This window comes from Chrysoperla carnea, chromosome 2, assembly GCF_905475395.1.
Source record: "Chrysoperla carnea chromosome 2, inChrCarn1.1, whole genome shotgun sequence".
Taxonomy (NCBI): domain Eukaryota; kingdom Metazoa; phylum Arthropoda; class Insecta; order Neuroptera; family Chrysopidae; genus Chrysoperla; species Chrysoperla carnea.
Window position 1 is genome coordinate 9122481 of NC_058338.1, and position 19213 is coordinate 9141693.

The window sequence follows — 19213 nt, forward strand, 5'->3', positions numbered from 1 at the left end:
TCCATTATTGTATTTTTTTTATACCTGGTATATGAAATATACCAAGGTATACTAAGTTTAGTCCCAAGTTTGTAACGCTTAAAAATATTGATACTATGAACAAAATTTTGGTATAGGTGTTCATAAAATTACCTAATTAGTCCATTCCAATCAAACACTTTCATAATAATATGTCACTTATAAATTTTAAATATATACAATACCTGTATACTATATAATGTGTCTAACCTAATTTGGGCCCTCGCAGGTAAACAGTAATGACGCCGTTTATAGTATTTATGAATGAAAGAAGCAAAATTGATAGTTTACAAATTTTAGGGCAAGCATGCAATGAAGCAAAAGTCAACGTTGGCTAAACTATTGGCTAAAATAATAAAATAAATTGTTTTCTTATGAATTTTAGTGGCATGGACTTTTTTTTAATCGGAAAAAGCTAAAAACTGAATCGTATTTAAAGATTTTTAGTGTTTCCTAGAATTATAATTAATAATCCCGATAATTAAATTAAAAATTATTAAAATAAATAATGGAAGTCGTATGATAAATTATGTCATTAGTTTCTTCAAGTAGGTATTTTCGAAACTGAGTGAATTGTTCAATAAAATTGTTGCGTATATAAATATGATTGTTTCTGATTGAATATAAATTAATCACAGAGCCGCATTTAATATTTGCAAATTATATTTATTCAAAACTATTTATTACATTTAAATTCAAATTCGTTCCAAAATTAGTTAATTAATCTTCGTAAATCCCATTACGACCTTTGTACTAGTCGAATAATAAAATTATTGGAACATATTCTGTATTTTATACATGACTGTGGCTTTCTAAGAGTGACTATCTTCTTTTACTTACATGTTTTCGTGATGACAGACGGGCAGACAAATTTTATAGCACATATTTATAAATGCAAATTTTATAGCACATACATACTATAAAATTTGCGCTCTCACGGATAAACAGTTACGAAAAAATGTTACAAACAAAAGTTGTTTATTTTTTTATAAGGAATATTTTTTACATTTAAACTTTTGTTCTATCTCTAACGGTTTACAGGATGGGTCCTATGGATCCAAGACCCAATTGACCTTTGTTGCTCATTTACGAACTTAGTCTCACTTTTTACGTCCTCAGCACGCTATGAAAATTTCAGCTTGATACCTTTTTTCGTTTTTGAGTAATCGTGATGACAGATGGATAGATAGACGACAGACAGACATACATTACAACCGAAAAAGGGCTAATTAGATGATTCTATGAACACCTATATCGAAATTTTTGTCGTACCATCAATATTTTTAAGCGTTACAAACTTGGGACTAAATTTAATATACATACTATGTATATTTCATATATACATGGATAAAAAGTTTCAACCATATTTACCATTTGAAAAATAATAAATAGGCAATTTATATTACGTATATGCTACTGCTTGTCAAATAATCTAAAAACTCATATACATGTATAACATATATGTAATACAAGTTGCCTAGAGACGCCAAAAAGCCTAAATCTTTTATCAAAGACACAATCTAAATTCAATTGATCATAATTTAATTTTAAAATAAAATACGTCTCTGTACAAATTACTAATAAATAATTAACAATTCTAAATAATTTATTTCCGTTGTAAAAACTAAAATCACGTTTATTATTCAAACCCACTACTCTTATTCTTATTCGCTTCGATCCAAAGTAAATATTTATATTTAAAAAAAAAATGTAAACACAACTAAATATGGCAACTTGCTCAAAATAATAAAAATTATGATTTAATATTTAGTATTCTTTCATCTTTTTGAATTCACAGATGATGACCAGGAGGAAGCAGGTGTTGATTCCGATAACGAAGACAGCTCATCCGAATGTGATATTGTGTGCCCAGCAAAACGACGCCGTCGTCACGACAATCATCTTCATCTGTTAACCATACCAAACAGTGATGAAGATCTAACATCACTGCCATCTTTAAGTCGATCAAGTAGTTTATTACAATTCGAAGCGTTAGAGAAACGTTGCCAAGAAGATATGTACAATAGTTCACCAAGTATTTTATCAACTTTTAGTTATGATTCACTAGAAATACAACATCGAAACAATATAAAAAATCAACGTTTAAGTCCAGATAGTTTAAATAATCGATCAACAGACACCGACGATGAAGATGGTGAAGATACACCGGCCGAAGAAAGTGATTGTGTTGATTATTATCGAACATTAAAAATTGATAAAACTACCAATAAACGTTCAAACACGGATTCGTTATTTTATAAAACTCGAATATTATCGAAAAGTGATGCTAGCAGCACAGACAGTGATGATACAATCCCAAGTGATGAAACAAGTATTCCTCAAAAATTAAAATTTAAAAATCGTAGTTTTGAATCATTGTTTACAACAAAAAAAATGTCGACGGAAAATTTAAGTGAAGATAGTGGTTATTGTGACCAACATAACGTTAAGAAAACCTCCAGTATACCAAATTTTGAAATTATACCGGAATCGAATAATTTCGAAGGCATAAATAATCACGAGTATAGTTCAAAAAATAATTTTGGCGCTTATGATTGTGAGACAACATTATTTCCAACACCAACTGTAGCACATTTCGGTACAAGTTATCACGATTTAAGTATATTCGATCCAAATAAAATTACCGTACAATTTAAAAATAATTTACAAAAATTAGGTAAATATCATAAAAATTTAAAACAGAATCGAAATATTGAATTAATCGAAGAAATTGATGAATTAGAACGTGAAACACAAAGTCTTAAATTAGAAATTGTCTTACCACAATCTAAATTTAGCACTCAGTCGGAGCGTGTATCATCAACGAGTGAACCAAACATATTAAGTGCAGTCGATAGTGAACATTTAAGTGCGTTAAATAACACACAACAATCGAATTTTTGTATAAATTGTGATTTAATTAGTTCAAGTGTACCACAAAATTTAAATTTAATTTGTAATAATGAACAAAGCGATATAGTGACGTCATGGAATAACGTTGATAATACAGTGGCTTCAAAAAATATTGACTTATCAGTTATCAACAATAAAAATAGTGAAATGTCTTCTGATATGATTTCAACGGATAATAACACGATACGAATTCGTTTAAAAGATGAAACACCCCCACCCCAACCAGAGGAAGTACATCGAACTGTAATTGGTGTAGAAGATAGTTCAAGTTTTACACTCAATGATGGTGTAACGAAATTACTTGATGTAACCGCAGAGAACCGGTGCTATAACCTTGACATACACTCAGATATCCTAGATTTTGAAACGACGATTCAAAAAGCGATTTCCAATTCAAGTATACCTAGTTTTAAGGATAAAGGTGACTTCTTTTTTCATTCAACTCCTATGACACAGCCAGGACATCTACGTACACCATCCGTCCATCAAAGTACTCCTAATTTATCAACAATTTTATCATCAGAGAAAACAGATAGTTGTAAAACAGTTCCATTAAAAAAAATCGATGCTGATAGTTATATGAAAGGTTTATCTGGTTCGGAGGGAAAAAATATTGGGGGTGGTATTTTACATCGAAATAGTTTAGCTGGATCGGGAAGTACATCAAAGGGTGTACATTTTTGTGAAATTGTCTCGGAGGTAAGTTGGAGGGAACAAAGTTATTCATCAGAGAATTCATTTGATGAAGATGATGCGAATCAATCAGAATCAACGGAAAGTTTAGATGAAATTATGTTAAAAGTTGCTGAGCAAATTGAAGAGAAAGATGGCTCAAGTTATTTAATAAAAGATTACATGGATAAAGATGGTATTACTTATAAACATTCGCATATGTTAAAAGCAAATGAAGTTGAAAATACGCCTACAATAAGTAATCACGTGACGAGTAACATCGGTGCTGAGTCGAGAGATGGAGAAGTGAGTAAACTGCAACAGGCTCAGTCACTTCAACAAGAAGTGTTTAAGCAACAACAACAACAGTTGTATAATAATAATGATCAACAGTGTAATAGAACAGTGAACGTGATGGAAACAAACGGAGTGAATAATCGTGGTGCTGATTCAATTGTTGATCAACAATCAACGAAAAAACGTGAAAAGAAATTAGGTGGATTTTTATCACGTTTTACGAATTTTCGATTTTCAACACGTAATAAAACACAAAAATCGAAAACAAATAATGCATCAACAACAACGGTTAGTCTTGTGAATTTTGTTTTGTTTATACTTGGAAACCCGATTATAGTTGACGATTTTGGATTATTGTTGTTTAGGATTAAGTATAAAAAAATTATTTTTTGATAACATCGAAAAGTGAGTGATTAGATTTCTATTCATAATCTCAAAAATTATAAGATTTTTCATAAAGCATTTGTTTTTGCGAAGTTGGTTGAGTTATTAAAGGGAGCGAAAATATTTGGACTAAAACGAAAAATTAGAGAATGGTTAGAGAATAAATATGCATCATCTCCAAAGATGCAAAGGGTTTTAAATCTTTCGATAATTGCAAACTTCTTGCATTATTTTTTTACGTCAATAATTTTTTATAGCATAAATGACAGACAAAGAAATTTTATAGCATAAATGACAGACAAAAAAATGGTGAAGTAGCGGAACACCGGGTGGGCTCTAGTAATCACGGGATTGCGGGTCGTCTTAACCTTACTTTCGGGCATTCGTTGCAAGCGCGATTTGATTTTTTCAACATTTGTTTTTTTTTTTACAAAAAGTGAGATAAGTAAGCATTCGCCAAAATGGGCTTAAATTAAAACCTCAATTTTTTTTGTTTGAAATTACCAAAATTACCTTTATCAATTCTCCAAAGGGTAGAATTTATGATTCTATCGAAAGGCAGAATCTACATTTAACTTGAATGTTTACGAAAAATCTTATGGACTGTTTTTGAGATGTGTTTAAATACAAATTTTGTTCCTTATATTTTGATGTTGGCTAAAAGAGGTAGGTATACATTTATTTTATAACGAATAATTTTTGGGCCAGATTGCTTCAGTTTCATTGCCCTATAACTCATAGAAAAGAAGAAGGAATAGTTAAATCGAGTTATGTTAGCAATTTTTCTGCACCAACTAATATGGGAGGAATAATGAATCGATTTTGATCTAACACGGCTCATTTTCTTATTCCTTTTTTGGGAATTGAACTTACATGCCCCATAGATCCCGAAACGCATTAAAAATAATAAATGAGAATGAAAATATCATATTAGGGGATTTTTGGGTCGACGAAGTTTGGCTGCCAGAAAATTAAATTTTTATCAAATCGATTCAAACAAATATATCAAGAAAATATTATTATTCTGGGAGTTTCCTAAGTCACTGAATCCTAATCTTAACTAAAAGTTGGAAAACCCACAATAGTAGCCGGAAAATTCATTTTTTATATATTTGTTTGAATCTAGTCGTTGAATCGTTAATTAAATTTTCCGGCCGTCATTTTGAATTGTTACATTTTTATGTCTTTATTCGAATGCAGCGACCTCGAAAACCGACATCCCGGGTCGTAAACTCAATTTTTCGACCTCCGCTACGAATTTTCACTTATTTATGATCAGATTCGAATTTAGTGAACCCAAAAGTTCCTAGATTGGTATTTTCATCCTCCTTTATTATTTTTAAAGGTAAGGAAGGGCCACAGACTAATTTAAGGAACTTTTTCTAAATGGAATTACGAACTAAATGAGCCGTGTTACATCAAATTCGGTTCATTATCAAACAAATTAGTTTTAAATACCTTTATTTCCTGCACGAACGATATACAATTAATTAATCAAAAACCATGAAATCAGATAGAAATCACCCTAAATAAAATTTAAAAAATGCAACAAAACATGAACAATTCAAATTCGTCAACTATTTCCGGGTTTCAAATTCAAATGTTTGATAATTTTTTAATAAAAGTATAAATAATTTACCCCAGGTGCAACAGGACCAGAAAAAATCAGCCGCTCCAATTCAAAGGAATAACAATGAACAAAAACCCGACTACATTTACATACCGTTAAAAGGACCATCTCCAACACCACCTAGTGGTACACAACATAACGATATATTTTCAAAAGTTATGGTTGATGGAAAACCGTTAGATACAAAACCACCCTTACCAAAACAACCCCCGCGTGTGATTGGCGCTAGTGTAAAACAACAACAACAACATCGACATGGCAGTGGTACGCAAGCTCAACGTAGCATTATTAACGGTGGTAATATTGATTCAACGGATGGTTGTAGTTTAAATAATCGTAACGTTTATAGTAATCATCGTGGAGGTGCCGCTCTTATCAGTTGTCCTACACCGACAGTTGACAACAGACATGCCACCAATAATCATCATCAAACAATTACGTCCAAATTTCATAATCATAATATGGAACAACATCAACCGTTGGGTCTGATTGAAACCGATTTGGATACACATATTACTGTAGTGAATAGTAGTGCTTCAAATAATCATAATCATAATAATAACAATGGTACACAAGGGCAAGGGGGTAAAGCACGTAGTCTTATGAACTTACCTGGTGATAATAATTCATGTGTTGTTTCAACCGGTGTTGGTGGTGATATTATTATACAACCGGTTTTACATCATTTGGGTGATAGTGGTTCGCAAAGTACGGGTCTTGTTCGGCCACATAAATCCATGGAGTTCCTTTTGGATAAACAGAATCTCAAAGTTGTCGAGGTAAGTGTTTTCTTTTTTCGAATTCAATATGATATTTCTCAAATATTTTATTTACTTGTTCGGAATTCAATGAAGTGATTACCTAATCGTGGCTGTTTGTTTACATTTTGTAACTTCTATAAAGATGGGTTTAATTTTTGTTCAAGGTCAAGCTTTCATGTTATATAGTAAATAAATAGTATTTATGACTTGTCATGCTTCAAAAAACTTATTAAGTTTTTATCTTTATAGTACAATAAAATTAAATATTCACCAAGGAAAAAATATTTAACTAAAAAATACTTTTACGCCAGTAAAAATTTACAAAAACAGTAACCAAATTCGAAAAACACGATGTAAAGTTATCTGGACTTAGGGGAGTATGAAACTACATTTGCAAGCAAAAAAAAAGTTATGGTACCTGCGTAATCCTTGAAAAACTGCAAAATGTTCGAACTTTTTTCAGTTTTTGTCGTTCAATTCAAAAACTTTGAGCTTTTGACATTAGTTGCTTCTATCATTTTGAAAGGATATTATTACTTAAAACAATAGAAGGCAAGCCACAGCTCCGGATGTCTAATAGTTTTTGAGATATAAAGCTTGAAAAATTTACAGGGTTTTCCAGAAATTTAAGAGTTGTGCTTATGTTAAACCGTTAGAGATAGAACAATTTTTGTACTTTTTGGGTGAAAATTACCTTTTATACTGAGTTTTATGGAAATTGGAAATAAAAATTTTTTTTCGATTTTTTGCAATTTTTTAAGGGTGTCCTTTTGAAAAAATCGAGAAAATCGGAAAAAATATTTTTGTCTTGGAATTTGATAAAACTCGGTGGATGGGGTAATTTTGACTCAAAAAGTATAAAAATCGGGTTAATTTAATGATTGGATGCCGAGTTTCTGAGATATCGCAATATTTGGATCGATTTTAGCCGATATTTCAAAAACTATTCGACCAGTCATCAAATGCACCCGATTTTTGAACATTTTGGGTCAAAATTACCTTATATACTGAGTTTTATCGAAATTGGAGATAAAAATAATTTTTCGATTTTTTGGAATTTTTTCAAGGGGTACCCCTTTGAAAAAATCGAGAAAATCGGGAAAAAAATTTTGTTTCGGAATTTGATGAAACTCGGTGGATGGGGTAATTTTGACCCAAAAAGTATAAAAATCAGGTTAATTTAATGATTGGATGCAGAGTTTCTGAGATATCGCAATATTTGGATCGATTTTGGTCCGTATCTCAAAATCTATTCGACCAGTCAACAAATGCACCCGATTTTTTTACTTTTTGGGTCAAAATTACCTTATATACTGAGTTTTATCGAAATTGGAGATAACAAAAATTTTTCGATTTTTTGAAATTTCTTTAAGGGGTCAAGGGAAAAATCGAGAAAATCGGGAAAAAAAATTTTGTTTCGGATTTGATGAAACTTTGAAGGATAAGTGAGAGCTATAGCGTGATAGTCTTTGTTTTAAAAAGGAGATTGCCGAGCAAAGCGGACGGAAATCTGCTAGTAATAAATAACATATATTTAACAAAAATAGATTAAAACAAAAAAGTTTAAACCCTTTTTTTATGTTTTTAAATTTTTTAAATTGAGCATCGATGAGAATTTACTCATCTACTAGAAATAAGATATATTTGACATGAAAAGTTTATTGCGTACAACATGTACATTTATTTTCTATTAATAAATTATTGATTGGCATTTAATTAACATAATAGTTAATTAGTTTAATATTCATAAAAAAAAAGAACCACTTGTTATATCTGGTATTCGTGATTTTATATAAAGTTTACCGACAATTTTATTTCTCTTTAAAATTTGTTTTCAAAAAGTTTTTATTGGTATCTTTGAACTCAAGTTTTTTTTTACTAAATATATAAACTTTACTTTTTGATTGTTTACATATGCTTACATGTAATTGTGAAAATCTTCCGTTTGTCAGAAATCTTCAAAAATTAAGTTTACGTAATTAAAATATGCAATTTATAATTTGTTTAATAATACGAATCAAATAAATAATTGATTTTAATTCAAGGTCAAAATAATTCCTTTCTATTTAATTTTTTTTCTGTTAATTTCATTTTTTGATCGATTAAAATCAAATTAATTAACAAATTACAAAAATAATAAGATTTCACTTCTCAATTAAATTATTAATGCTTACATAATATTTAATTGGTTGATTGTGCAAAAATATAAAAATAAATAAATAATAAATAAAATTTTGTGTTTACATATTTTGCAATTAATATCTAAAAAAAAAAGATTATTTCTATGAATTGTCAAATAAAATAATTACAAAGATATATTTGTTTGTTCTCAGTGATTTTTTAAGGTCGAATTTTTTTCACATTTATTTTGCAATTTTATGTTTATTTTGTATTATTTTATTTTGGTATGCACGCACGCCATTATTATTGTAATTATTACATAATGAGTAAATTGTTTATACAATATATATTTTTTTTAAATTAATAAATTAAATATATATTAGAATCTGAAACGACGATGAACTGAAATTTTACGATTAGATAAATGCGAAAGTTGATTTAAATTTATTGAATCAACCTGGCGAGTTGTCTTTTGAATTAATTAAATACTTAAAATTAAATCTAATGAAGCCATCGTCTGGACAATTATGAGAAATTGTAGCATTTTAGAGAATACGTAAAGTACCCATATCTGACATTTTCGCTTCGCTGCACGATTTCACTTATCTCCTTATGTATATCACTCGAAATAAGTATTCGCTCCGTGCGTGAGTTTCGTTTCCATGGTAACGATACACTACTTTAATTATAGAATTCTATGGATGCATATATAATTGTATGGATTGCATTTAAGACTTACATTGAAAATTTAATATTATTGTCTCACAAATTTAAATAAATAATTATGATAATTTACATTTGAAAAATAATATTTGTGCAATTTGATTTCTTATTTTCACAATTTTTAATGCTTCGTGTTTTACAATAATTTTAATTTGACATTTCTATAACATTAACATGTAAAGAACTGCAAATTAGTAATAACAGCCCTCTTTAACGTCAAAATTTTTCACTGGAAGCGCTGACATCGATTTTATTGTCCCTACCATGACTACGCACACAACGAATATGTTACTTTATGTTATGAAACCAAACCATTTTGCTTTTAAAATCGAAATCATTCATCGAAGCGTTTGGGTAATAATTATAAATTATAGCTTATGTGTATGAATATACTGATGTATGATTTACATTATTGTAAAGTTTTATTAAAATCCATCCAGTAGTTTTCGAAATAATCCAGGGATGCGTTCGTATAACTGCATCTAGCGTGTGATGTTATATAGACTATAGACTTCCTTGATAAATTGGTTTTGTAACACTAAAATACTTTTCCAGTTCGAACCAGCAGTTTCTGAGATTAACGTGTTCAACGTTTCAATTCCGACTCAATAATTTTCTTGTGAGCAATTACGTTTTGAAGTCTACCCGAATGAATTAATTTTTAGCTAAAGATGTGGTTAGCGACGACTTTAAAACGGAATTGCTCACAAGAAAACTATCGATTTGCTTTATTAAAATTATAGTATAATTTTTTGTTGATTTTTAATCGGTTTTTTTTTCCATAAATTTTTTGTTTTGGAAAATTTGGATACTAAAATGCCAACACTACATAGAAGGTTACTCATCATAAATTAAATATTATATTATGATGAAACCTTACAAATGATGTTACATTTAATATTATTTATTTAAAACTCTAATTAAATTTTATTTGTCATTTTTAATTATTTATTATAATTAACTTTTAACAATTCTACATGTTTGTTTCAATTTTACTCAATTTATTTGACACGTAGAACGTATACACGACATGGACATTATTTAATTTGTTTTTTAACAGTTTTACAATGTTAATTTTTTTATGTAATAAAAAAACAAACGTGGTCGTTCTTAAAAAACACGTCTGTCGTTCTAAAAAATATATTGTCGTACTTACTAATCTTATTAATGAGACCAAAGAAAATACCAAACTTCATTTTAGAAGAAAACAAATGAACAATCCGCAGCAAGAAACGCCTGAGATGTTTCTTTCTACCTTTGATTCCGGGTTGTTATCAGGCCTGGAAAAAGGATTGATTGCATATCTAGGGAGCAAAATTAAAGAATGTCCCAGAATTCATATTCATTCTATACTTGTTCGCGGTGTGTATATATTATTTTTATGCTCGCCGAAGGCCCTTTATGCCCGAAAAAGACGTTTTAATGAAACTTGAGAGACCTTCATGCCTGGAACGTGCGTCGAAATAATAGTAAATCACAACTTAAAAATAATTGAAGTAGGAATACTTTAAATTAAAAAAAAGATTATGTTTTGAAGGGCAGCGTTAAGGGATTTAACCATCACGAGTGACCATCGATATGATTAGGTGTGCGTGAAATAACTGTAACTAATTTTATTAGTTCACTGACCATAAGATAAAATGATTAAAGTTTTACGCCACCGTGTATTAAAAAATTTAATATTGCATACACATTTTATAGGCTCATTTATTTTGATTTATTCACGATAAGGTACAATTTTTAGATAAACGATATGTTTTATAAAATTAGTATCGTTTTTATATTTTTATATTGTGATTTCATGCAAGAATAAAAAATATGAAATCGAAAATATTTTAGGACAGAAACTAGTAGATTTGAGTATGCAAAAGCCGTTGGGTTTATATTTACATAGAATTTACCGTCTATCCGTTGATTGAAATGTTACTTTGTTCTTAGCCAATAATGTAGCTTTTGTTTCAACGACTAACACAGTTTAAGGGACACAAATTTTATCACTAATATAAAAACCATTTAAAATGTCTCTACACACATACGAGTTTGAATGTCCCGGTAATGTACTTAATTTCGTCGCCAATAGATGTCAGGAAGAGTCATATTTTGCAGTCAATGCAATTTTTACCTGAAAACATGGATAAAACGACGTTTTCTAAAAATGAAAGCTAGCTAGATCGATTTTTCGCCCCAAAAACCTCCTGCATACTAATTTTCAAGAATTGCTCGTTTAAATGTATAAAATAGGCTTTTACTTATAATCAAAAACAAAATTAGAGCCAAAACGTTGCTCTGGGGTACACCAAATTGAGAAGAAAACACATTTTAGTTTTATCATTATAGTTTAATTTTAAGACACAATAATATTAATTTTGGCTAAATTCTCTGTAACTTATTCTATGGCTAATAATTTTATTCAACAAGTTAATGGAATTTCATGTCTTCATAGACAGACAGACACCAAGCACTTATAATGCATTTGGTATGCGTTATGCTAAGAGGAATTAAGTTTTCGATTTTCGGAGTAAAAACATAAATTTCCTATTAAACAATATTGATCACACGGTTTGTACATACTCAGAAGCGGTCTCCGCCCCTGTTGTGTTATTTATAAATAAAATATATTGATACACAATACAGGGTGTTCTATGACTCGGTGCTTTGAATACTTTTGTCAAAAATTGTTATGTGCTAGTAAATTTAATCAACAAAGTTAAGACATCGTTGAGATATGTAGTTAAATGCTTTATTATTTAAAAGTTCAAGTTGCCAGATTCAACGTGCCTCCCCGCTACCTCACAACATATTATTGTTTTTCCATGCTCTCTGAAAACTATCTAAGTCATATCGAACAGATCCAGCCAGCTGCAATGATAATCATAAAGTTACCCGAAGAACAAGGTCAAATTTGATATCAGAACATGATGTCCTCCATCGAAATATTCAGATGCATTGATTATAAACGATTCACCCTGTATTTGGCACTTTTGACGTAAAATTGTCCAAAGAATACGATCTAAAAACTATGTCCACCGACTCACTAAACACCCTGTATAGAACAACAAGCAATAATTTGTTCATAAATGGAATAGACATATATTGGTATACGAAATGAAATTTTATTTATAGAAATATTATAGGCAATAATTCTACTACAATTTTACTACTACTACTCTGAAGGCCTTATTATATTTGTATTACACATAGCAGAACACGCTGTATTTAGATGTGATATGAGTAAGCACAGAGTACCCAGTTTTAGTTATTGACATATCTGGTGACCTGGAAAAGAAATCCTTTATACATCATGATATTATATTTTACTATTTATATTGTGTGGAATATATGAGATATTTTAGAATTGGTCCAGAAAAACTGATTTAATTGTTTTCGTACTTCATTTGCAGAGAAACAACATTTAGACTAAAATTCGCAAACCTTGATATATATATTTCATATACAGGTGGAACCATTTTTATACCATGTATATATGAAATATACATAGTATATTAAGTTTAGTCCCAAGTTTGTAACGCTTAATAATAATGATGCTAGGAAAAAAATTTTGTCATAGGTGTTCATAAAATCATCTAATTAGTCTATTTCCGGTTGTCCGTCCGTCCGTCCGTCTGTGGACAAAAACGAAAAAAGATATCGAGCTGAAATTTTTACAGCGTACTCAGGACGTAAAAAGTGAGATCAAGTTCGTAAATGAGCTTCATAGGTCAATTGGGTCTTGGGTCCGTAGGACCCATCTTGTAAACCGTTAGAGATAGAACAAAAGTTTAAAAAATGTTCCTTATCAAAAATTAAACAACTTTTGTTTGAAACATTTTTTCGTAAACATCACTGTTATTTGTTTGTTTTCACTTGTAATCTATGCCTTTGAATATTTCGTCAAAGGCGCCACCTATTTCAAAAAAACTCAACAAAAATTGTAGAGTTTGATGGAGGATTTCATTTTTTGACATCAGATTTGATCTTTAAAGGTTTAAATCCTAAACGGTAGAAAGTTGATTCCCATAAAAATACTAACATTTTTCATTCAAACCATTTTTTCCAAATTCGTCAGATTTCGGAGGAAATATGTCATAAATATGTCATTATTGCATTTAATAGAAAGAAAACACTCTAACTATGGAAAAATGCTTTAGCCAAAAGTTGTCAAGGGCAATAGAAGACATTCGCCTGCGTCCATGACTTTGACCTACAATTATCGATTAAGTTTAAGCGTATTTTATTTCGACTGAATGCAATAATGACATATTTTTAAGTCGTATTTCCTCCGAAAGCCTACGTTTTTCGAAAAATTGGTTTTAAATAAAAATTGTCAGCTTTTTTTATGAGAATCGACTGTCTAATTTAAAGTTTTATTCTATGTCTTACCGTTTAGAACTACGTCCAGCTTGATGTCAGAGCATGATGTCTCCCATCAAATTCTATAATTTTTCTTGTGGTCATTTTTTAATAGTTAGCGATATTTAGATGCTTAGTTCAAAATGGTCCACCTTGCTTAAAGAGTATAACATGCTTGGTTGTTCATAAGTCTTGGTCAAGGTTTGACATACCTTCATTCTGTGACCTTCTGTACAAATATAATAAAACCACATATCAAAATATCGAAGCATAACGATTGTATCCCAACGTATTCTATTTTTTATGATTGTAACAATTTAAGTGAAAACAAACAGTTGACTGAATAAATTGTTGAAATACCATGCATAGACAATGTTGATGATTCTATCACATTACATACACATACATAATTGATATTCCCATATAATAGATTGCGCCCGGTATAGATTGCGCCCTCACGGGTAAACAGTGATATTTACGAAAAAATGTTTCAAACAAAAGCAAGACCCAATTTACCTATGTTGCTCATTTACGAAGTCGACCTCACTTTTTACGTCCTAAGCACGCTATAAAAATTTCAACTTGATATTTCTTTTCGATTTTGAGTAATCGTGATGACAGACGGACAGACAGACGACAATCGACAGACAACCGGAAATGGACTAATTAGGTGATTTTATGAACACCTATACCAAAATTTTTAGCTTAGCATCAATATTTTTAAGTGTTACAAACTTGGGACTAAATTTAGTATACCATATGCATATTACATATATGCATGGTATAAAAATGAATGTGATACACCTGCAATAAAATTGCAAAAAAAAAAAAACAACAGTAAATTACAAACAACTAAAATAATGTTTTTTTGTTATTAACCGTTCATTGTTTTTGAATAATAAATATACCAAAGTCATTTGTTTCGTATTCCACGCCACTTCACTCTAGATGCACTGTAATGTATTGTAATAAAAATGTGAATTAAAATTGCATAGGTATACTTGCTATTATTACACGGAGTTTTGTATTAATTAAAAATCAGAATTGGTCAGAAGTGGGAGCAATTTGAGAGCCACAGACCATGAAAAACATTTTAATAAGAAAATTTAATGAACTTTGCACTATTCAACTATAATTAAGGTTTGAGCCAAAATAACATTCATTTCGAGCAATAGAGGTTTATAGTAATTTTCTTTTTCTACTTTTTATCATACAGAGTGAGTCATATTTTTTAAGATACTTAATCGAAATCAGAACTTTTTAAATCATAGCCTACTACAAAATGTCAAATAGGGCCGATTCTTAATATTTTGTCTGGCGTCAGATATGGTTAAAGATATTGAAAAAAACTTCAGAAAAAGTTTCTTAGAAAATTTTTGTATACCCAATTTCATGATTTTGGTATTTACTTCGTTACTATTCAGGTTTTAAAAAAAAGGTTTTTACTAAAATCTGGGCTTTTTAACTGAAAATTAAGTGTTCCATTTGAAATTTTAAACTTGACCTTCATATAACCTTCCATGACCATTTCAAGGTCATCCAATTATGATCACTTAATAGATTTTTTTTTGTTGCTTGAAAGTTTTGTTTGAACATTTTTGAAAAACTCAATTTATCATAAATGATTAGTTTATACCTACGCCTTAAACCCTTCAAATAGGTACCTACCACTCCTTTTACACCCTTCACTGTTATTATTATATTATATTAAATAAATGAATCGATTTTATATTATTGTATGTATATATTTAGAGTTCCTGCATGTATTTACATTACAATCTAGGTTATACAGTCAATTATTACATAAGACTTAAAATAGTTTGGGGTATTAAGTGATTGGAGCAAGGGTATCTATGGGGTGACTTTCTTACATCTATTATTTATACTTAGCTCAGTCATGTTGTCGTTCTTAAAGTAGTCTCAAAAGCAGGCATGTGCGAGTTATTTTAAGTCGAAGTCACCATTGTTATAACTTTATTGTGTGTCATAAACTTTATTGTGTGTGTCTTTATCCAAGACCACATTGCTCATAGAGGAGGAAGTGAGATGGGTATACGACTCTCTTCTACCTATCTCAGTTTCTCTAAAAGTAATGAGATAGGTAGAAAAAAAATGTTATCTCTCTGTCATACTCGTATTTTAGGTTGTCACTGTCTTACTCGTATGTTAAGTTTGGAGTCCGAGGGGCTTTTGTATGTCACGATCATTTTTCGCGATTATCTTTTTTCTATTGATGATGTTGACATCTGCTATAATTTAGAGCATAAAATTTTCGAAAAATATTATTTGAAAATTTTTTTTGGCGCTCACTGTTGATGACGTATTAATTTGTGATCTGTCAGTTGACTGACAGTTCAATGTACTGTTTACTATAGGTGTAATACCCACGTATGTAGTAATGATTGTATATATCCATGGTAATACCGTACAAAATGTATGTAATTAATACCATACAGCATGTCGACAAGTCTGAAATGCCACATAATATGACGTCACGTCCATTTTTCAATTTAAATTTCCGTTTTAGAAATTTGAATTACTCTCATTGAATTTGTATTTTTATTAAAATTCCCTATTCAAAGAGACTGATATTCTAGAATAATGCGGTTTTCGACATCCAAAGCGGAATTGCTTGAAACCTACGGTAAAAATTCGAAAACTTTTTAAAAGATGCGTTCATATTTCTGGAATTCGACAAGAATAATTTGCTAGTACATTGTCTATCTTTTACAAAATATGAGTAAATAAAATTAATAAACCAATGTATCAAAATATTTTAATCATAAAACTTGAAGAACAATAAAACAAAACTCGTTGTACACAAAATTATGAACAAACAAACAATAAGTAAACAATTCTAATAAATTTAATTAGTATTTCGTACATGGTGTTATGAATCTTGTTTGCCAGCTGCCTGAAACCATCTCCACCAAAATTTATAAGAAATATCGATAATGTAAAATGTAGGTGTATATCACAAAGGTTGGCAATTTAAAGGTTGAACGATTTGAAAAAGTTATTTGGTAGAGTGTTTGTCCATGACAACAATGTTTGAGTTAAAGGCTCAAAATTTTAAATTTTTACTCAAAGAATATCTGGTTAAAATAACAGCTTAGGTATTATCAAAAAATCAAAAAGTTACCAGGCTCAACGGTGTCTTTAAAACACAATAGAAGGGAAAAAAGCGTGCAAATTCAAAAGAAAAGTGCGTCCGATGGAGAAAATTGAAGTATGAATTCTCGAGTAAATTTCATTTTAAGAGAATGAAAAGTAATAATAATAATAAGACAGAAGAGGGATACCGCAAGTGGGTCCCTAGCACCTAAACCAAGAGTCTCTCTGTGCTCACCTTGAGAACGACCTGCCTACCCGTCTTCGGGTGGGAGGGGCTATTAAAATCAGATGAAGCTAAAGGATTCTGTCGAGGCCAGACGCCAAACAAAAAACCCACAGCTTGTCCGCCGGCATCTCTCCCAGGATAGATGCAGTATTCAGCACTGTAAACCTGCAGATTCCTCCTGTAAATAACATGTATGGAAGTTTCGTCACCATTCATACAGGCTCTACAAGTGGAATCATTAGCGATCCCCATATTGTGAAGGTGATAGTTCAATTGACAGTGTCTTGTCAAGAGTCCCACCACCCTTCTTAACTGTGCTCTGTTAAGTTTCAGGCGAGACATACACAGTTTGGCCTGTCGCATGCCCTTCGCAAAGTTTCAGTTATCAAGATGAGCTTGTCGTAGCCATTCTTTGACTCGGTAAATTACATAGCATCTTGCTATAAGAATGACAAGCTCAGGTGAAAGGGGTGTTTGAGACGACCCCTTTCGTGTCAACAAGTCCGCTGCTTCATTCTCTTTAACGAATGAGGAGTAAGGAATATATATTGTTACTTCAAATTTATGTGGGGAGATTCCCCATGCGTACGAGCCTGAATACTTACGTTCGTTTTAGGTTTTTTAAGCAGCCACCCGTTTTACTTACTTTCATACTCAAATGAGATGAAATTTAATATCTCTCTTGTGTACCATTAAAAACTTTATTATAATCATGTAACGTAACCAAACATTGATAGGAAGGATGCTTTTTATTTTAAACAGAAAACAAAAAAAAAGCTCTCATCTATTGTATTTTAAATAATTAAAAAGTTTCAATACAGAAATTAATATTTTACTACAAAAAGGAATACATTATTTAGTGTAATATTTACGTTACCTATCTACATTCTAGGAAATTTCGTTAAAACTCATTTTTTTTATACTAGCTCGACTCGTGACGAATTTCGCACAACGGTTCAAGTGGCTAACAACAGACTAGAGCAAACTTTCTTTTTATTTATAGGCAATTTTATTACTGATATGATATAAAAATTACATACTGGAAAAAATAAAATCTTAAGATTATTCCTTGTGAGTCTATTTTTTTGTCATTTGCCAGCACGATAAGATTTAAAATGAAAGGTATAAATCATGGAAATTGATAAAGGAATAAGAAAGATCTGGGCGATGTGACGGAAAAACAGGCTAGACAAATCTATACATATAAAGTGCTATGTCCTGAATGACTGTCTGACGGATCAACGCACAGCCTAAACCGCTGATCGTAGAGACTTGAAACTTGGGGGTGGGAATCCAATAAGAAAGAATTTTCCAAAATTCTTCGCCTAAGGAGGTGAAAAACGGTGGCAAAGAGTGTATGGGACAATGTGATTCTTTGGTCCAATCTACTTCAAATTTTGCATAAACATTCTTTAACAATTTTTTAATTCAGAATTGGTTTTTTAAATAATACCTTTTTGATGTAAATGAGATACTAATGTTACGTAGAAACCAACTTTTTCAAATTTAATAGAAAGGTCTTTTGTAATAGTTAATATTGAGTCGATAAAACTTTTGAGATTTTAAAATTTGATTAAAAAAAACTTTGTTTTCTTGTTTCTTAAATTAATTTTTGTTTTTATTTGTTTCAGGTAAATATTATTCAAACTTCAATTACGGTAACAATTTTTTAAACCTTTTTTCTTAACTTATTTATTATTTATGTTTGCTTACTCTCTTGTATACAAATTTACTTACCGTCAAAGTCTCTCGATTATAGTTGACGTTTTTATTATAATACAAATAGCGTAAAGTATATTTCAAAACAATTTGAGCAATGATATTTTCACAAGAATTCACAAGGATTTGGAAACCTTTTTGTAATTTAAAAAATTAACGTTTTGGTACATTTGAAATTTATATAGCGTGCTCAGGAAGGAAACAGTGAGGCTAAGTTCGTAACTACGCAATATAGGTTAATTGCGTCTTGGATCCGTATTACCCATCTTGTTACAGATAGATGTA

General features: G+C 30.4%; 1 protein-coding gene across 1 annotated transcript in view; it reads left to right on the top strand.

The window, feature by feature from the left end:
- LOC123291441 overlaps positions 1 to 19213 on the top strand; it is a 179646-nt gene that overhangs the window by 56804 nt on the left and 103629 nt on the right. Inside the window, exons 3-4 of the mRNA XM_044871730.1 lie at positions 1817 to 4188; positions 5929 to 6693. Of these exons, the coding sequence (XP_044727665.1) occupies positions 1817 to 4188; positions 5929 to 6693 (3137 nt within the window). The remainder of the gene's footprint in view (positions 1 to 1816; positions 4189 to 5928; positions 6694 to 19213) is intronic.